The 21,592-nt window shown below is 44.8% G+C and overlaps 1 protein-coding gene, 1 long non-coding RNA gene and 1 pseudogene across 2 annotated transcripts in view; all 3 read left to right on the top strand.

Moving 5' to 3' along the window:
- The first annotated feature begins 2,929 nt into the window (after positions 1 to 2,929).
- Positions 2,930 to 21,592, top strand: part of LOC120638138 — a 32,905-nt gene continuing 14,242 nt past the window's right edge. The window contains exon 1 of the long non-coding RNA XR_005659642.1: positions 2,930 to 2,999. This is a non-coding gene — a long non-coding RNA (uncharacterized LOC120638138). The remainder of the gene's footprint in view (positions 3,000 to 21,592) is intronic.
- On the top strand, positions 13,100 to 14,029 carry ORNANAV1R3111 (vomeronasal 1 receptor ornAnaV1R3111). Its single transcript, NM_001253503.1, has one exon. The coding sequence runs from the start codon at positions 13,100 to 13,102 to the stop codon at positions 14,027 to 14,029; it is 930 nt and encodes a 309-aa protein (NP_001240432.1).
- On the top strand, positions 18,615 to 19,224 carry ORNANAV1R-PS3299 (vomeronasal 1 receptor ornAnaV1R-ps3299 pseudogene; annotated as a pseudogene).

The raw sequence follows: 21,592 nt of genomic DNA on the forward strand, positions 1-21,592 counted from the left end.
TTACTTCCCACCCCGGGCAGCCCTAATTAACTGGGAGCACCTACTGGGTCTGGCACTCATTGGCAAGTTCAAGGTGAAACCAAACCACCACTGTGTACAGTGTAAAGCTACTAAAAACAGGAGGTAGGCAAATACACGAACACATAGAAATGCATACATGCAGAATAGCTACCCATACAATAGGTTTTCCCCAAATTTTGTGAAGAAGGTCCTACGTTAGAGGAGTTCAAGGAGGCTGCCTGCTTGCAGCCATCATCCTGGTTCAAATCTTAGTTGCTTTGGCTGTGGCTACAGTAGACATCTTAGTGCATGTCTTAGATGGTTTTGCTGTGGCCATGAGATAGGTATCTTGGCATAGGTGGTTTCTATGTGGCACAGGGGACAAGTTATTTCCCCCTTTTATCAGTTATTTTGGTGGGGGGGAGAGAGAATTTCAGCAGGGGTCGTTCTGTCTTCCACTCTTACATGGTGAAGCCAGTGGGGATAGTGATTTCTACCCCTATGCTTACCCCGTGGGCTTAACGCCATCTGGCAGTCTTGTAATCTTCCAAGAGCTCAGTACAGGGCTCTACACACAATAAGCACTCAATAAATGCAATTGATTGATTGACTGAATGACTGACCAAGATTAGGTATTGTTTCCAGGAAAAGGGAGTGACCTACAGTGTTGAAAGCATATGAGAGGACTAGGAAGACAAAGATGGATTAGAAAAAATTGGATTTAGCAAGGTCATTGGTGACTTTGGAGAGGGCAGTTTCAGGGGAATGTAGGTAACAGAAGCCAGATTGCAGGGGGTAATGGTGAGAGTTAGTGGAAATGAAATGGAGGCAACTCGTGTAAATAACTCATTTGACTTCAGAAAGGAATGATAGAATGGAATTAGGGCTATAGCTGGATGGTGCAGAGAGGTCAAGGAAGAATTTTTTATTAGGATAGGATAAAAGTGGGAGACCTTGAAAGGAGAATAGAAAGAACTGGTAGAGAGAGAGAGCAGTTGAAGATGGAGCTAAGGGAGAGAAGAAGGAATGGGGCAAGTGTTGGAATAAAGTTCAAAGGAGTCATAGACTCAGGTGGAGGAGATAGATTTTGAAAAGAGGAGGGAGATCGCCCTCTGATAGATGACTAGGAAAGTTGAGACTGTGAATGGGGTCAGGAGAGAGGCAGAACTAAAGAGATGAAGGGAACATTTTATGGAGTTCACATCTAATAGTTTCAATTTTATAAATGAAATAGATGGCAAAGTCACCAGGGATAAGCTATCGGGAAGTGGGGGGACTGGAAATTTAAGGATTTAAATTTAAAGTCAAACAGAGTTGACATCAGCAATGTGCATGTCAGTAAGGAATGAGAACTAGTGTTGCTGAAGAGAAGAGGGTTAAAACTGGTGAATGAATAGAGTGAATAAATTGAATTGGGCTGATAGTGATGATGATGATGGTGATAATAATAATAATTGTGGTATTTGTCAATATCTTACTATGTTCTGGGTACTGTTCTAAGAGCTAGGGTGGATACAAGCAAATTGAGTTGAACACAATCCCTGTACCATGTGGGGCTCACTCTCTCAATCCCCATTTTACAGATGTGGTAACTGAGGCATAGAGAAGTAAAGTGAAACCGGGATTAGAATCCATGACCTTCTGACCCCAGACCAGTGCTCTATGCCATGGTTGATGATGATGATGATGTTGGATCTTCAGTCTGAGCGTACTCATTCCCCTTTCCCTCCCATATGCTATCACCTTTCTCATCATTTTAGATAAGCAGTTATGTGGACCTGGGTGAGGGTCTATGCCCTCACCTGTTGGTTTTACCAGTACTCTCCCTGGAGTGATGAAGTGTAAAATGGGAGAGGGAGTGCTGGGAAGTAGAAAGTACAAAGCACTCTACTAAACACTAGGAAAGAATAGAAAGAATAGATTGGTGATATTTAGAAACAGTACCTGGCTCTCCAGGGCTTCACGGTCTAAGATTAAGAAGGGAAAGGGGATTGGCAGTAGTTATAGAAGGAAAGATAAAACAAAAGAAAGCCTAGAACAATATAATAATCAATCATATTTATTGAGCACTTACTGCAAGCGGAGCACTGTACTAAGCACTTGGAAGAATATATGGGAGTTAGCAATATGATAGAGTTGGTAAAATAATAAAAATAATAATTGCAGTATTTGTTAAATGCTTATTATGTGCCAGGCCCTATTCTAGTGTTGCGGTAGACATGAGCTAATTGGGTTGGACACAGTTCCTGTCCCACATAAGGCTCACAGTCTTAATTTCCGTTTTACAGCTAAGGGAACTGAGGCATAGAGAAGTTAAATGATTTGCCCAAAGTCACAGTGCAGACAAGTGGCAGACCTGGGATTAGAACTCAGATCCTTCTCATCCCAGGCCCATTCTCTGTCCCCTGCCATAGTTCAAGGATAAATATAAAAATGAAATTTAAAAGCTGTAGGGTAACGTGGCAAAACGAGCCAGCTGCAGTAATGTAGAAGATAGGGACTAACTGTGGAAGTAAATATCAAGAATAGAGAATAAAAGAGATTCCCATTCCTCAGCATTGACCTGTAAACTTCCAAGAAATTACACTGCTTTTATTTTATTTCCCCATTTTGCAGGCAAGATTACCTACACCTCCCCTTAACTGATCATCAGGAAAAAAGACTCCCTCCTCTAACTCCTCCAGATTCCAGTCCCCCAGCACTCTCTATCAGCAAAGTTCCCTCTTGAGTCAGGTCTGGAGAGGCCAGAGATTCAGAGGATAGATGGGGCCCAGCTGCTCCTGTCTTGTTGTGCCATGAGGACACAATTGTTTCACTGCACTGGAGACTACCCATTTCCCACTACCATTCAGTAGTGTCAGATTCCTCTCCATTACAGCATAATCACAGCCCTGGAGGAGGATGAGCTCATGGAATCCTTCCTTATAACTACTGCCCCTGCCAACCCCAGATCCTGATTTTCCAGACCAGTCCAACAGCCATCAATAGAGACCAGCCTGGTAAGTGTTTCTTTTTGTCTCAGGCCCTGAGGCTGGATAGGGAAGGAGGAAGAAGGGGAGAAAAGCTGCCTCCTCTAGGAGCCAGAGAAAAGAGGGGCTTCCTGGACTCACAAATCCTTAGTCTGAAAACCTGGGAAATGAATTCCCCATCTGAAGGGGAAATTTTATTTCGAGTCTGGAGGACTCCATCCCAGACCTGAGTTCAAGACTGATTTCTCTGTTCCCCTTTTCCTTAGAGTGGTTCAGAGGGCATTGAAAGGGGAGAGCTCTCTTAAAATGAGAATTATCTTGTCCTAAATCTGTATCTTAAGGAGATTCCCATTTAGAAAGGTGGATCACGGAGAAATCTCACCAGTTAGTTGGGGGAGGAGAATATAATGGCACACAGATTGGAGACTAAAATCTGAATCCAAATGGAGAGCTCTACCCCATTAGAGTGGAAGCCCCTTGTGGGCAGGGAATTTGTCATTTCCTTGTTTAGTACTGGTAAATGGCTTACTATAGTGCATTACACCCAGTGGCAGTGGCTGCTCAATAAATACTATGACTATCACTATCATTCTACTATTATTACTCCTACTTCTATTGCTGCTACCACCACCAACAGGACTGGCCATCACAAAAAATTGTTCTTTGGGGGTCTGAGCAGACGGGTTAGAGAGATATGACCAGTGAGATCAGAAAGGAATATGGGGAAAACAGGCTGGGGACTGGGCCTAAACCAACACTGGGAAACCTAGTCTTTTCTCATTATGAAGGAAGAAACTGCTTCTGTCTTTCCCTCTTGCTTCTCTCTGTGTGTCTTTATGTCTCTTGAAATCTGTGGCCCAGGGTGGCACTTTGGGGGTTATTCCAGTCCTTTCCTTGCTGAAATAGCCCTTGGAGCCAGCGTGGCTCAATGGAAAAAGCCTGGGCTTGGGAGTTAGAGGTCACGGGTTCGAATCCCGGCTCTGCCACTTGTCAGCTGTGTGACTGTGGGCAAGTCACTTAACTTCTCTGTGCCTCAGTTACCTCGACTGTAAAATGGGGATTAATACTGTGAGCCTCACGTGGGACAACCTGATTACCCTGTATCTCCCCCAGCGCTTAGAACAGTGCTCTGCACATAGTAAGCGCTTAACAAATACCAACATTATTACTTGCAAATGGATAGACACCTGAAGGTGTCTCCAGAGTCTTAGAACCTTTAGTTTGTTTTTTTTCTTTCGATGAGGAAAGGGAGTGTTTTCAGGGTGAGCCCCAGAGTAACTCTGGAAAGTCCTACATTAAATTGCCATCCACATCCAATAATTTTCAGAACTGCATCCATATTGAGTGGCTAGCATTTGGGGTCCAGTTATCCAGTTCAGCTTCTAGCATGCTGGTTTCTGGAGGCTCAGAGAAAAACCTCCCTGCACCACCCTAGAGTTGCAATTGTCATCAACAGAGGTGAGTCTATGCACTCTGGGCACAAAAGCTCTAGAGGTTACTGATTTTATCTTGTTTTAAATTAATTTAAGCTCAGCAACAGATCACCAAAATGGGTGGCTTAGTTTCTGCAAAATATCAATATGTGACCCATGTAACCCTTAAAATTCAGCATAGAGTTTATCAAAATGGCAGGAAATTTGAACAACTCTTGGAAAAAAATTTGGTGGTAAACACCCTCCTCTAATACTAAGACTTTCCAAGGGATGGAGGTGTCTCCCTCCTCCAGAACCAACTTGCAGCCTCACTTACCCATCCTAGCCCTCTTGATTCAAAAAAAGGAGACTGCTCTGCATTGTGCCCTTCAAATGCTTGACCAGGGCTAATTCTATTATGGCTTGGCCTTTGTCTCCAGCTAGTTAGTTCCCTGTTCTTCTTCTTTGTCCTCCCCTGTGATTGGCTTTATTTCAGGGGATGTCTCGAGACAAGTGACTGTCACCCTATTCTAATGATGAGTGAATTCTTATCTTCAGGTGTGGAGCTCATCTTACTTATCCATCCCTTCAACATCAAACATCCTCCAAATGAACACACACACACACACACACACACACACACACTCACTCACTCACTCACTGAATGGCAGAGGTGAACCTGGAATCTACTCTCAGTAGTGTCAGATTAAGGATTTTCCCAAAGTGTTTGTCCTCCTATGTCTGTTCCCCAAATGCAAAAATCAAAATGAAAGAGGAAGAAGGGGTAAATGAAACAAACCTAATCAGAACACACTGACAGATCTTTTTCTTTCCTTTTTGCCTCTTCCTCCCACTCAGCACCCTCTGCTTTAGCTCATTCCTCTGTCACTACTCTTGCTGATTGATCAGCCCAAGTGAAAGTGTGAATCACCTATGAAACATAACAGAGTCAAGTCACAAATAAAAATAACTAGCCACATTGGTGGTCCAGTAAAAATATGGCTTCAATACCATGGCTCCCATACCACCTCTCCTCAATCTTTGAGAGGCCACTACAGCTGCAGATTGGGGCCTGCTGTGTCTTGGCTGCCAGCCTGGTACTGTATAGTTGCCTTTTCGACCTTCCACCTTCCCCAGCTTTGCTGTTTCTTGGAGCAGGGTCACTGTGACATCACCCCATGGCTCTCTGTGAAGTCATTTATGACTGAGAGCAGTGATTGTTCCACTGAAAGCCCAGTTGAAGCTAATTCCTCTGCAATGTCCAGTCCTTTCTATCCTGGGCTGGTGCAGGACTGGAAGAGCATGGCTGGAATGGAGGGATCAGCAACTGCTGTAGTGGCTGAGAAACTCTTGAAAGCAATCCCTCTTCTGCTAAGGCCAGTGGTTGGGTGTCATTCCCCAGGGGCTAGGGGTCTTTGTTTCACCTCTATGGTAATAATAATAATAATCTTGGTATTTGTTAAGTGCTTACTATGTGCCGAGCACTGTTCTAAGCGCTGGGGTAGATACAGGGTAATCAGGTTGTCCCACGTGAGGCTCACACTCTTCATCCCCATTTTACAGATGAGGTAACTGAGGCCCAGAGAAGTGAAGTGACTTGCCCACAGTCACACAGCTGACAAGTGACAGAGCTGGGATTCGAACCCATGACCTCTGACTCCAAAGCCCGGGCTCTTTCCACTGAGCCATGCTGCTTCCCAGATGAAGATTATGGACAGAGGCTGACACAGCTGTGAATTTTTACTTTGGAAATTCTTCTGTGGAAGCACTTTTCAACCCCAGAGCAGAGGGACTAAATGTTCCCATAGTCATAGAGAGCTGCCCCTCAGTTTCAAGTTGGTATTTTTGTCTAATTGAATAATTAGAGCAAAGAGTTAGGAAGATGAGAGTAAGTTTTTACAAAAAAAACAACAGTTCCTCCAGAATAATAACGGTGGTATTTGTTAATCACTTACTGTGTGCCAGGCACTGTACTAAGCCCTCGGGTAGATACAAGTTAATCAGAACGGAACACTGTCTCCATCCCAGATAGGGCTCACAGTTTTAATCCCCATTTTACAAATGAGGTAACAGGCACAGAGAAGTGAAGTTATTTGCCCAAGATCACACAGCAGACAAGTGGCAGTGCTGGGATTAGAAGCCTATAGATGCCATTACCAAAAGAGTATACTGGGTTGGATGGACGATTCATTGGTTTGCCCGAGGAGACATATGAACTGGAGAGGGGAGAGAATGGAGACAAGGAGATCAGCAAGGAGGATGTAACAGTTGAGTTGGGATATGACAAGTGCTAGGATCAGTGTGGTAGCAGTTTGGATGGAAGGAGTGAATTCTAGAGATGTTGAGGTAAAAGAATTGACAGGATTTTGTGGCTGACTGACTATGGGGGTTGAAAGAGAGAAAGAAGTCAAGGTCCTTGTCTTTGACCTTTGTGGCCACTTGTAATTCCACTCCCAGAATCGTGTAGCTTAAAAAAGATGAGGACAATAGTTCACTCTAAATCAGACGTCTTTGTCTTTATTCCCAATCCTTCCCAGCACAACCCAGCCTGAACACTTCACTTATCAAATGCTAATCTCACTGTGCTTTCATCTGTCCCACTGCACTCCCTCCTCAAATCCTATCATTACTTTCCCCTGCTTCAAAGCCTTATTAAAAGCACAACTCCTCCAAGACGTCTTCCTCGACTAAACCCCTCTTTCCTCTTCTCCCACTCCCTTCTGTGTCACCCTGACTCACCCCCTTTATTCATTTCCCTCCTCCCCAGCTCCACAGCACTTATGTACGTATCTGTAATTTATTTTTATTAATGTTTGTCTCCCCCTCTAGACTTTAAGCTCGTTGTGGATAGGGAATGTGGCTGTTTATTGTTATATTGTACTCTGCCAAGTGCTTAGTTCAGTGCTCTGCATGCAGTAAGCACTCAATAAATATGATTGAATGAATGAATGGTTGTCAGCAGGGATGGGATTTTTAAAATTCTGACACGTTACCTAGTCCCACTCTAGACGACTCAGTAAAATCCCCTTTGTCGTCCCGTAGGTGATCCTGATGTTGTGATCTGTTATCAGTCCCTGCAAAGGCAATCTCCTCCTGCAGCTTATCAGTGGTGGTTGGGCAGGAAGTCAGCTCCCCTTGGTCTCCATGGTACCCATGCCTCACTCTTTGTTCCCTTGTCCAAAATTCCCACTGGTGCAAAAACTCCTCAAGATCATTTGGTTACCACAAAGCTGGCTTCATGATCTCTGCCTCATTGCTACATCCAATATCTTGAAGTCTAATGGCCCAGGGTGGATAGGGGGACACCTCCCCAGTGATGAAGTATTGGGGAACATGAGGTGTTACTGACCCCAAGCCTGGGATAGGGAGGGTCTGGAAATATCTTTTAATGACAATGGCTCCAGAAGATGCTGTAGGAGATGCATGCTACTTCGCCAACTCACCAAGATGGACACACAGTCAATCTCATCATCTCTAACCACAGCACAATCTCTAACCTCACCAATTTTGAAATCCCTATAACTGACCACAAACTCCTCACTTGCCTCCTCTATTACATAACTCCTCCCTCTAAATCTGTACTATTTCCCCACAGAGATCTCCAATCTTTTGACCCCCCATCCAATTTTCTCATCTCATCTCAACTCAACTCTACCATTCCTCTCCAAACTCCTTGAGCTAGTTGTCTACACCTGCTATCTCAAATTCCTCTGCTCCAATTTTCTCTTTGACCCCCTCCAATCTGGCTTCCGTACCCTTCACTCCACAATAATAATAATAATGTTGGTATTTGTTAAGCACTTACTATGTGCAGAGCACTGTTCTAAGCGCTGGGGTAATCACAGGGGAATCAGGTTGTCCCACGTGGGGCTCACAGTCTTAATCCCCATTTTACAGATGAGGGAACTGAGGCACAGAGAAGTTAAGTGACTTGCCCACAGTCACACAGCTGACAAGTGGCAGAGCTGGGATTCGAACTCATGAGCCCTGACTCCAAAGCCCGTGCTCTTTCCACTGCGCCACGCTGCTTCTCTGCTTCTCCACAGAAACAACCATTTCAAAGATGATGATCTGCTTCTTGTCAAATCCAACAGACTCTACTCCATCTTACTCCTCCTCAACCTTTCAGCTGACTTCAACACTGTGGACCATCCCCTACTCCTGGAAATACTATCCAACCATGGCTTCAGTGACTTTGTCCTCTCCTGGTTCTCATCTCTCTGACTGTTCATTCTCAGTCTCTTTCATGGGTTCCTCCTCCGCCTACCAACCCTTAGCTGTGTGGGTCCTTCAAAGTTCATTTCTGGGTCCCCTTCTATCCTCCATCTACATTCACTCCCTTGGAGAAATCATCTGCTCCTATGGCTTCAACTACCACCTCTTTGCAGCTGATACCCAAATCTACATCTTCAGCCCTGATTTCTCTCCCTCGCTGCAGTCTTGCACTTTCTCTTGCCTTCGAGACATCTCTACATGGGTGTCTTACGACCACCTCAAACTTAATATGTACAAAACAGAACTCCTTATCTTCCCACCCAAACCCTGTCCACCCCATGGCTTTCCCACAACTGTAGATGGCACGACCATCCTTCCTATCTCAAAGGCCTATAAACTTGGTGTTATCCTTGACTCCTTTCTCCAATTCAACCCACATATTCAATCCATCACTAAATCCTGTCGGTCCCACCTTCTCAGCACTATTAAAATCTGCCCTTTTCCCAGCATCCAAATTGCTACCACGTTAATACAATCACTCATCCTATTCTGCCTGGATTACTGTATCAGTCTCTATTCTGACCTGCCAGTCTCCTTCCTCTCCCCACTCCAGTCCATATGCTGCCCGGATAATTTTTCTACAAAAACTTTCAGGACATATGTCACCCCACTCCTCAAAACACTCCAGTGGTTGCCCATCCACCTCGGCATAAAAAAAAACAAAACTCCTCACCACTGGCTTTAAAGCACTCCATCACCTTGCCCCCTCCTACCTCACCTTGCTACTCTCCTACTACAACCCAGTCCACACACGTCATATTTCTAATTCTAACCTTCTCACTGTGCCTCTATCTTGCCTATCTGTGCCACTGACCCTTCACCCACATCTTGCCTCTGTCCTGGAATGCCCTCCCTCCTCAAATCCGACAATCACACTCCCCCACTTCAAAGCCTTATTGAAGGCACATCACCTCCAAGAGGCCTTCCTTGACTAAGTTTCTTCTTCTTTCTTCTTCTCCCACTCTCTTCTGCATCACCTTGACCTGCTTCCTTTGTTCTCCCTCCCCAAAGCCCCTCAGCAAGTATGTACATATCTGTAATTGATTTATTTGTATTACTGTCTCTCTTTCTCATGTCTAGACTGTAAGTTCATTGTGGGCAGGGATTGTGTACGTTTATTGTTGTATTGTACTCTCCCAAGTACTTCGTACAGTGCTCTGCACACTGTAAGCATTCAATAAATGCAACTGAATAAATGAATGAATGAATGAATGAATGAATGAATGAATGAATGATAGAGGCTGGGGATGCACCATGATACTTTTGTGTTAGGGAATGTTTGGACCACTGAACCTAGCCTGACAATGGAGCCACATCCCAGGAACTGGGGAGAAGACTGAGTTCCTGGGTGTGTAGGTATAATGAGGCAGACTGGGGACGGCCTGTATACAAGTGGCTCCACTTGTAGGGCCTTGGGATGCATTTTGGCAACCAGAGGAGAGAGAGGGTGAGGTGAGGGCTCCAACCCCAGGACATAGGGGAAGAAGGACTGAGCAGGATGGCCAGGAGGATATCCTCGGGCAGGCCAGCGTGCCTTGTACTAGGATTAAGTCTACTTTCCTTGGGCCCTGAGAAGTTATGTGGCACCCGGAGGAGTGGGGACAGAAAGTGGGGATGCCATCAACTCTGTGATGGAAATGGTGTAGAGTTCCCCTCTCTGCTACAGAACACAATCTTTAGGCTGAGGAAGGTGATCTGATGGTGTGCCCATGAGGTGGATAAGTAAAGTATGTTGACAGAGGTAGCATCTTGTCTGCCAGCAGAAGTAACAGTTGCAGTGAGATGAAACTTGGGAGAGTTGCTCCTCGTGGACCAGATTGAGAGGCAACCAGGGCATTCTGACCACACCCTCCACCGACTGCTGCACCTGCTCAGTTTCACCTGAACTATTCCTTCATAACCAGGTCCTGTCCCCAACTAGAACCCTCTAAGGTCGACATGTGGGTTCTGGCCTTTCCCACTCCATTCAGAAGGCTTCCAAGGCAGCACATTTCCAAGTTTGCCCAGGCATATCACAATAAACCACGTCTTTTAAGAAAGTATATGTTCTGAAGGCAGGAAAATCCTTTGGGATTCCCCTGTCCTGAGAGGCTGGCAGCAGAAGTTGGAGGAAATTTCTACTGAGAAAGTGTTCTTTCTCCCAGGAAGTGTGGATTGACAGCACAGGCACACATAGAACCCCTCCATGAATGTGAAAGAGCTAGCAAAACTACTTTGAAACTCCTGCTGCCTTCTCAACACAACACCCAGGGCCCCTACTCCCACCATGCACTATGATTGCAGGATTTAATGAGAGATTTAAAGCAGCACCAGCCTGGGCCCTCTACACATTTACAGATTTCAGAACTTAGGGAAGTTTATTTGAAATTGTATCCTCAATGACCTGGAGGATAGCATCCTGAGCCCACCACAAGACTCACTGGACTTTGAACTCTGTATTTTATGTTGTTTAGGGCTTAAATTAGTTTTTCTGTCCTACTGCACTTTTCTTCTAATTCTTTCCTCCTTATTTGTAGACTATGAACCCCTGGAAGGCCAGACACAGCGTCTAACTCCCAGCTGAGTATTGATTCCTAGCCCTCGGAGTACAGTGCTCTGCAGAGTAAACACTTAAAAATTAATATTACTATGAGAATTATGAGTGTTTATTTAATGACATAAAAGGAGTTACCCACAATTAGAATTAATGCAGCAGAAATAATAGCAACAGTAGTTAGTCAAAGGGTATGTAAAGCAATTTCTTAAACAAAAGAAAGATTTTCCTTAGCTTACTTTGTTTCATTACCTTAACTGGGTGTTCATGATGCTAAAATCTACTTGGTTGTTTCCCATGTCCTTCAGTCTTCCTCATGTAGCTCTACTGGCTCAGTCAGAGCCAAGGCTCAAACGTGACTCAGTTGTGGACAGAGGGCATATAAAACCCTGGACTTCCAGTCACCAGGGGTTGCAATATTTCACTTATTTTTGCCCTCTCTGTTCTTATGCCTTGCTTTGCATCAGGTGAGTAAAATGAATGCAATTGTACCTTCCTATTACTTAGGGGCAGGGAGAGCTACAGAGTATTCTTCACCTTTCTAGCAATGTCAGTGACTGACTAGAAAGAATCATGAACTGTTAGGGGTATAGACAGGCTGCTGTAATCTTAGCTGGCTAACCTGATACCTAAGATGCTAATACTTTTCCTAAGACATATTTCAGTGTCACCAGCCATGGTAACCCTCACAAGATAACTAGCACCCTTGGGGTAATGGGGGAACTCTGTTTCCTAAAACTGAGGAATAGGGGTCAAATCCCCATGTTAGATGTCCTGTCTTTCCCTCAGTCTACCTGAAAGCATCCATCATATCTTAATATTCAAAACCAAAGACCTTACCCCAGTCACTGTGAAATGATCCATCAGACTCTGAGTCCTAATAACAAAGAATCTTTTCCTTCATTAGAGAATCAGTGGCATCATCATTGGTTTGCACCAGTGGACAGAGAGGAGAGTAATAGCATGAGAGAGACAAAGTATGAACTCTGAAGATAGTAGAAATTTACCACTGAAAAGTGCACAATGTAGTGAGTGTAGTTCAGACTATTCTATTAGAGACTCTAATCACAAGGCAAATACCTGGGCAAATGGGCCAGAAATGGTCTTAAACCAGGAATGAGGTTTACTAAGTTGGGATTTTTTTTTTTTGGATTTTTTTGGTATTAATGTTATGGTAGCTGCTGTTGATGTTGTTGAAGAAAACATTCCCTTTGTTCCAAATTTGTTCAGAAACAACCTCATTTATGTCCTCATTTATGTACATGCTCACTCAATTTATGTATTTTGGAAGTACTGAAAAAATTTTGTTTATCTTTCCTATTAGAGTATAAACTCCTTGTAGGCAGGGAACACGTCTTTTGTTATTATATACTACCCAAATGCCTAATACAGTTTACTACACCAACTGGGTGTTCAATAAATACTTCTACTATGACTACAACTACTGATAGTACATTCAAAATAAATACTGATGATACTCACTCCCCAACCAAGCCCATGCAGGAGCCATAGATTCACTGCTTTGGTTAAGCCACCGCAGCTGACAGTCATGTAAAACTCTTGGCCAGTGATGAGCCTGACATGAGGAGGAAATGATCCCAAGGCCATGTTACCTTTTTGGTTGAGGTCCAGTCTAATGTTTTTCTTCCTGGTGGAATTAGGACAAAAGACAGGTGATAATGACAGTACCATTCAGAAACAGAATCAATATTTGAATTTGTATTCTTTATTCACCTGCTGAGGATCACTGGGGTGCAGAAATACAATTTCTGTCCAAATAATCTGTGTGTATGTGTGTGTGTGTGTTTTCTCCTCTATCTCTCTTCCTTCAGGCTTTCTTCCCCTTTTCTCTCCTTTTTTAGGTAGCTCTACAGAGGGCCTCTCCTAATTCTAACTGAAGATTCGAGATAATGGATGCCACTGAACTCTCTTTTGGGGTTGTGATTTTGTTACAGTTCAGCATTGGGGTCTCAGTGAATGGATTCCTCCTTCTGTTTTATTCCTGCAAGTTCTGTGCCAGCCACAAACTCAGTTCCTCAGACTTGATCCTTGCCCACCTGGCCTTAGGTAACACCATCATTTTTCTAACTGGTGGAATCCTAGAGACTGTATCTGCTTGGGGATTGAGAAATTTCCTAGATGATGTAGGATGTAAAATCCTCATGTACCTGTATCGAGTGGCCCGTGGCCTGGCCATCTGCACCACCTGCCTCCTAAGCATCTTCCAAGCCATCACCATCAGTCCCAGCAACTCCTGGTGGGCAGGAGTCAAAACCAAATTACCCAGGTGCCTCCTCCCCTTCTGTCTACTGTCTTGGATCTTCAATATGTTAATAGACATCGACATCCTCATGAACACAACAGGCCCAAAGAACAGGAGCAGTGTTCAAATCCCACTTTATCTCAAATATTGCTCAAGCATCAGTATCAGTGCAAAAGCCACCCTGATGATTGCCATTGTACATTCCCTCTGGGATCTGTTCTTTGTGGGACTCATGAGCATGGCCAGTGGTTATATGGTGTTTGTCCTTGCTAGACATCACAGGCGGGTCCAGCACCTTCACCAGCCCAGCAGCTCCCCCAGGGCTATGCCTGAGGTCAGAGCTGCTAAGAGAGTCATTGCCTTGGTGATGCTGTATGTCCTCCTGTATGGACGACAGACAGTCATGCTGAGCATTATACTAAACATGAAAGAGAAGTCTCTTCTGCTGGTGAACAGTCACATGGTGTTGGCATTCACCTTCTCAGCTGTGAGCCCATTCCTAGTGATTCACAGTGATAAGAGGGTGAAAACATTATGGAAAAGGAAATCTTCTGTTTCCAATACAAATCCATCATAGGGTACTGGAGAACCTGCCTTCTCTCTCACTGTGTTCTATAGGAATAAGATGACCAGATTCCTTCACTCGAGCCACGCTGAAGTGGTATTTTGGGTTCTGTACCACACCCCAGTCAATCTCACATAGGTCCAGGTAAGGGTGATCGTGGTGGCATCAGCAGCAGCATCTGTTGTTGCTGCAGTAGGCAGACTCTGTACTCCACCATGTTCCTCCCCATTACCCAAATAACTTTGCCCCAGCCCAAATCTGGGACTGGAACCTTCATCTCCAACTTGAAGAGGTCTGTTTGGGACATTCATGCATTTACCATAATTTGCAACAGGTATCTTTCAGCATCTCAGCCCAGAATGACTGGTGAATTCCACGTAGAGGGACCTCTCCCCCTTCAGTACCACCCTGCCATCCCAGCCTGATGATGTTTCCTCCTGGGCACAGTAGGGAGAGCACAATGTGGGGTGTACTATGGGAAGGAGGGACTGAGGTGGGAAAGTGAGGGGAGAGAAAACGAGTCTGCCTGTTTCTGCAGGCCTTCCCTGCAAAGGTGCTCCTGCCCGTTATAGGCATTTGTACCCTCAGGGGCTCCCACTTGGAGGTTTCTCCTATTATCAAAATCCCTGGAAAATATCCTACACAATGATGAATGTGGAGCAATAGGAATGGCAGATGAGAAGCTGAGCAGGGCTGGGGCAGGCCATGGAGTGATCAATTGTTCATTCATTCATTCATTCATTCATTCAATCATATTTATTGAGTGACTACTGTATGCAGAGCACTGTACTAAGCACTTAGTATAGTACACTATAACAATAAACATACACAATCCCTTCCCACAATGAGCTTATAGTCTAGCGGGAGAGACAGACATTAATATAAATAAAGAGATTACAGATATGTGCATACATGCTGAGAGGCTGTGAGGGGGGATGAATAAGGGAGCAAGTCAGGGTGATGCAGAAAGGAGTGGGAGAAGAAGAATGGAGGGCTTAGTCAGGGAAGGCTTCTTGTAGGAGATGTGTCTTCAATAAGGCTTTGCAGAGGGAGGGCATTCAGGCCTAGAGGGAGGACATAGGTGAGGGGTTGGCAGTGAGATAGATGAGATCGAGGTACAGTGAGAAGGTTGGCATTACAGCAGCAAAATGTGAGGGCTGGGTTGTACTAGGAGAGTAGCTAGGTGATTGAGTGCTTTAAAGCCAATGATGAGGAGTTGTTTGATGTGGAGGCGGATGGCCAACCACTGGAGTTTCTTGAGGAATGGGGAAACGTCCTGAATATTTTTGTAGAAAAATGATAGGGGCAACATATTGAATTATTGACTGGAGTGGGGAGAGAAAGGAGGCTAGGAAGTCAGCAAGGAGGCTGTTAGAGTAATAAATTCATCAGTCATTTACTGTGTGCCAAGTACTGTACTAGGTGCTTGATAGAGTACATTAGAGTACATCATTAGACTAGACTGTAAACTCATGATGGGCAGGGATCTTGTCTGTTAATTCTGTTTTATTTTACTCTCCTAAATGCTTAGTACAGTGCTTGGCACATAATAAGTGCTCAATAAATACCATTGATTGACTGATTCATTATAGTTGAGTACTGTAGAGAAGCAGTGTGGCTCAGTGGCAAGAGCCCGGGCTTGGGAGTCAGAGGTCATGGGTTCTAATCCCACCTCCGCCACTTATCAGCTGTGTGAACTTGGACAAGTCACTTAGCTTCTCTGGGCCTCAGTTACCTCTTCTGTAAAATGGGGATTAAGACTGTGAGCCCCACATGGGACAACCTGATTACCTTGTACACCCCCAGAACTTAGAACAGTGCTCAGCACATAGTAAGCACTTAACAAATGCCATCACTGTTGTACAGTACAGTAGAAGACACATTCCTTACCCATAAGGAGCTTACAGTCTAAAGAGTTCCAGCTCCTCCCTGCCACCAGTCCCCAAGTGCAAGACCACAGAGTCATGCCTGGAAAGGGTAGAAAAGAAAGTGTTTAAGGCAGGAAAAATCAATTACTCTAAGACAATGAGTAATATAATAACGAAAACAGCTCTGATATTTTCTCTAAGAAAAAATTAACATAGGAAAACTTGATTAAGTAACAGAAGTGTCCCCAATCAGTTTTGGGAGATGGTTATAGATGGAGTAGGTTATTTATGCCTCTTCAGTGTTTCCATTAACTTTTGTGGTTGGAAGTCCAAATGTATCAGCAGGGTCCTAGTGCACCTGGCCATTTTCAGCCAGGGTAGGGACTCTCTTTGGGCTCTGTGCTAGTCCACTCTGTGACTTCAGTGTTTTTTTAGCTAGAACCTTGAGATCACACAAGTATCTTGGGTCTGAGCTATCTCAGAGAAGACTTTTTTTTCATGGTATTTGTTAAGTGCTTACCAGGTGTCAAGCACTTTTTTAAGCACTGGGGTAGATACAAGTTTATAAGACTGGACACCGTCTGTATCCCACATGGGGATCACAGTCTAGAGGGAGAACAGATATTTAATACCTGTTTTACAAGTGAGGAAACTGAGGCACAGAGAAACTTAGGAACTTGCCCATGGTCACAAAGCAGACAACTGGCAGAGTGAGGATTAGAACATAGGACTTCTGACTCCAAGACCCATTGTCTTAATACTAGGCCATGGTGCTTCACTCTGTCACTCACTCTCCCTGGCCCAGGACTAGGAATACATTAGTAGAGTGCCTAGCACACAGTAAACGTTTAACAAATACCATCACCATCTATCTCTGAGGGGTTTCAGGCCCTTTCCTCAGCCATGCAGTCCTGTGTGGATGTATGTTCCCAGAGCAGCAGGTGCACAGGGAATTCATTTCACATTAGAAAATAGATTAAAGTCAGTTTCCTGAATTTAGAGACGAGTTTGGGCATAAGTTGCAATCATTGTCAGTAGTCAGCATTGCACAAGGTGTATGACAGTGACACTGCAAGTCGAAAGGAGTACAACACCCAGTACAGTCTCAGACGCAGTCCCTCCCTGCCTTAGGCCCCAACTGCCCCAGGGATGTTATACTGTTTTTCTCAGGTCCCTTATTCCATCCATGGGCTCTGCTGCTGACCCATTGTCTCCTCAGTGAAATCCTCCTCCCCCAGCCCAGTTCCGACTTGCATCTGTGATTTTATTTAATATTGGTACTGCCTTCCTTTATTTTAACTGGAATTATTATCTCTTTCTCAACCTGCCTTCCCCATCACCTGTCACTATTTCCCCTTCCCTCCCAAACCTATTGTCCCCAACCTGTTCCTTTCCCTCGGAAGACCCTGAATCCTCACCCCAGACCTCACCGTGTGCAACCTTTATAACCTTGTCTCACCTGGCCCTTCCCTGCCATGGAGGGTGCTGTACAAGCCTGCCACACTGGGGGTTGTCCCTCAGTTCAGAAATGAGCATAGAGGTAAGCCTTGGTCCTCTGATCGAACATGCCCACAGGATGGTCACCCACAGAACAGCACTAGGGAGAAACCAGGAGAGCCCTCCAGCACTGAAGGAGTTGTGCTAGGCTCTGTGAGGTGATTGTGGCTTTCTGGTTGCTGGATTCTGAGACTTATAGGTAGGTGCTCCCCGGGGAGGAGAGTTGGATTGTGCCTGTCTTGGAAATCCCGAGTCAAGCAGAACTAGAGCTCTGGGACCAATGAATGCAAGCATTCATATGTGCTTCTAACTTGGATTTCTGTGTGTGAGCTTTTCATCCCGAGTGTGCGAACTTCCTCTTCTCTGCCCTGGCTCATCCTGATTGCAGCCAGAATGGAGCTCTGTGTCCAGATAAAAATGATAATAATAACAATTTGATGATGATGACTATGATAATATCCATATTAACTGTGGTATTTGTTAAGCACTTACTATATGCCAAGTACTAAGTGCTGGGAGAGACACAAGATAAGTTTCACGTGGGGCTCACAATCTAAGAAGGAAGGAGAACATGCATTGAATCCCCATTTTGCAGAGGAGGGAACTGAGGCTTAAGAAGTCATTTAACTTCTTGCCAAGGCTACACAGCAGATATATGGTGGAGCTTGGATTAGAACCCAGGAACTCTGACTCCCAGGCCCATGCTCTTTCTTCTAGGCCATGCAGATGATGCACCACACACACTGACTGTTTGTCTGATGGTGGTACTGCAGCCATGAACATTTTCATATCAAAGCTAATTACAATGTTTGTTAAGAAGTTACTAAATGCCAAGCACTGGGCTAAGCACTGAGGTAGTTAATCAGATAATCAAATGAGATTCTCTGTTCCACATGAGGCTTAAACTCTGAAAAGTCAGTGAGAAAAGTGATCACTTCAGGGTCCACTGTAAGAGAGGGTGGCCACAGGGGAAGCAGAACAGTGGGGTGGAGGCGAAGCTTGGCACAGGGAAACTAAGTGAAATATAATGCTGTCATGAGGAATGGGCCAAAGCAGGCAGCTAATTGTCTAAAGACGGGACTGCCTGCAGTCTGCTTTCAGTTTGGTCCAGGAACCCTAGAGCAGAATCCAAACTGTTCTGTTCCAGTTCACACTCAGATCCAGCATACCCCTTTCAGCTCCACTTGCAACATTTTTAATTGTCCTGGAGACAAAGGGTATTGCCTCTTAGTGACAACCTCCAAGATTTCATCTTCTTCTCCCAGACTGGAGTGGGGATCAGGGGATGCACCTGCTTCATCATGTCCCACATCTCCCTGTTCATCCTGGGATACAAGCCAAAACCACTGACTTGATCATCCTCTACCTGGACAATAGTTCATGTTACCATGCTCCTCATCAAGGGGACACCATGAGGGTATCTGCATTGGAGCTTTGGCTGTTCCAGATTGTTGCTGGGTGAAAGATGATTGCCTTTGTTTATCATGTCACATAGACTTTCTCCATCTGTAATAACTAATCTCCACAGCACAGCCCAGGCCATTACTATCAATCTTGGGAGTTCACAATGAGTTTAGATCAAACCCCATGTCCCACACCGTGCATCCTCCCATTCTGGGTCTTCTTCTGTATCCTTAACCTACTGGCAGAGACCTTCCTCCTACTCCATATCATTGCCTTCCCAATAGGGACACACCGCAACAATTGTTCAGGAATGACTACTGTTCCAGCATCGCCCATGGCACTGTCTTCCTGCAACTGTTTCTCACCCTCAAGATTGCATGATGTCTCTCTTTGGGGCTCATGAGTGACTCCAGTGGCCAGACGGTTCTTGTGCAATAGTGTTTAGTTGGAGAAGAATGGGCAGAGGCTGAGTGGGAAGAATCATCAGGACTTGAGAGAAGACTGAATGTGAAATTTGAAGACCACAAAGAGGTTCTAGCATAATGGAGATTATGGGCTTTTGGAACAGGGAAGGTTGTGGTGGTACTGATTGAGATAGGAAGTCTTGAAGGAGGAAGGAGGAAGAGCTTTAGGAGGGAAAATGATTAGTTTAGTTTTAAACTTCTTAAGTTTGAGGTGCCCACAGGACTGGAGATGTGATGAGATGCAGGATTGCAGGCTTCACAAGTATTCCAAATTAGCTGAGAAGCAACATGGTTTAGTGGAAAGAGCACAGGCATGGGGGTCAAAGGACCTGGGGCCTAATCCTGGCTCTGTCAATTGCTTGCTATATGACCTAGGTCTAGTTACTTAACTAACTTACTTAACTAGGTTTCCTCAATGAATACCCATTCCCTCTCTTACACTGTGAGCCCCATGTGGGAAAGGACTTGTGTCCAACCTCATTAACTTCCATCTATCCCAGCAGTTAGAACAGTGTTTGACACATAGTTTGCTTGACACATAGTTAACTGCTTAACAAATATGATAACAATAATAATACATTTAACATGTCATTGTGTCCTGTACCTACCACTCAAGTTAACTCCCCACACAGAGGAAGAGAGCAGAAGAAACTTCATGTTGCTAGAAGTTGGAAACAAATTTCTAATTCCTCCCTCCAGAAAAGCTAATTGAATCCCTTGAATTTAGCTGATGCGTCCATCAGAAGCATAGCTAATCACAGAGGAGGACTGGAAAAGGAGCGAGAGGCTAATTAGGTGGGGAAAGAGACCCTTTGGTCATTTTTGTTATATAGTTGGCAAAAGATACTGAAGGGACAGGATGCAGAAGAAAGGGGTCCACACTGGGGACCAGAATTCAGGATCCTTGAAGCTTCTATTCCTGAGAGAGGGAAATAAGCATGCGGTTTGGCAGCATTTCTACACTGGTATCTGAAGAGTCCAGATAAAGTGAACCTGAAAACTGAAATTCTCAGAGAGATGGAGGCAAAAAGGGAAAAGCACAAGCTCTAGGATGCTTACAGGAAAGTAAGAAGGGGCCCTGCATAAAGGAAACAGCATTAAAGGAAAGAGAAAAGTGCTATTGATTAAAATTTGTTTATATTGTTATCCAATTTGAATTTTAAATGATATTTATTAAGTGCTTCTATTTCTCAAGAACTGTTCTAAATTCTGGAATAGATGCAAGTTACCCAGGTTGGACAAAGTCCCTGTTATACACGAGGCTCCCAGGTTAAGTAGAAGGGAGAGGATGCAGATTCCCCATTTTATAGTTGCAGTTATACTTATAGTTCTGTTGATCTATTATCAACTCATTTAGGACTCTAACCCTTATGTCTGCTTATGCTAGGAGCTTGGGTAGCTTTGGAGGGCCGGAGATATGTGTTTACCTGAGAAGTTGAGGGAGCTGGTGGAAGATAAGAATTATCTGAGCTTCCTACAATCTACCACAGGAGAGGAGGACAATAAAATGATCCCCTGGCTATTCCAGAGTGTTTATTTGAGAGACAAGGAGTGGTGGCCATGGTCGAAGGGTGGGGGAATAGGACATAACCTAGAGAGAACTCAAATCCTTGCCCACATCTGAAAGGATAAAGACTAACGGGTTTAGATCCAAGAAGACACTCCTGGGGATATGGGCCACCATGAAATTCAATAGTATTTATTGAGCGCTTACTATGTGCAGAGCACTGTACTAAGCGCTTGGAATGAACAAGTCGGCAACAGATAGAGACAGTCCCTGCCGCTTGATGGGCTTACATTCTAATCGGGGGAGACAGACAGACAAGAACAATGGCAATAAATAGAGTCAAGGGGAAGAACATCTCGTCAAAACAATGGCAACTAAATAGAATCAAGGCGATGTACATTTCATTAACAAAATTAATAGGGTAATGAAAATATATACAGTTGAGCAGACGAGTACAGTGATGAGGGGTTGGAAAGGTAGAGGGGGAGGAGCAGAGGGAAATGGGGGGAAAAGAGGGTTAAGCTGCAGAGAGGTGAAGGGGGTGGTGGTAGAGGGAGTAGAGGGAGAAGGGGAGCTCAGTTTGGGAAGGCCTCTGGGAGGAGGTGAGTTTTACGTAGGGTTTTGAAGAGGGGAAGAGAATCAGTTTGGTGGAGGTGAGGAGGGAGGGCGTTCCAGGACCGCGGGAGGACGTGGCCCAGGGGTCGACAGCGGGATAGGCGAGACCGAGGGACGGTGAGGAGGTGGGCGGCAGAGGAGCAGAGTGTGCGGGGTGGGCAGTAGAAAGAGAGAAGGGAGGAGAGGTAGGAAGGGGCAAGGTGATAGAGAGCCTCGAAGC

This window comes from Ornithorhynchus anatinus, chromosome X4, assembly GCF_004115215.2.
Source record: "Ornithorhynchus anatinus isolate Pmale09 chromosome X4, mOrnAna1.pri.v4, whole genome shotgun sequence".
Taxonomy (NCBI): domain Eukaryota; kingdom Metazoa; phylum Chordata; class Mammalia; order Monotremata; family Ornithorhynchidae; genus Ornithorhynchus; species Ornithorhynchus anatinus.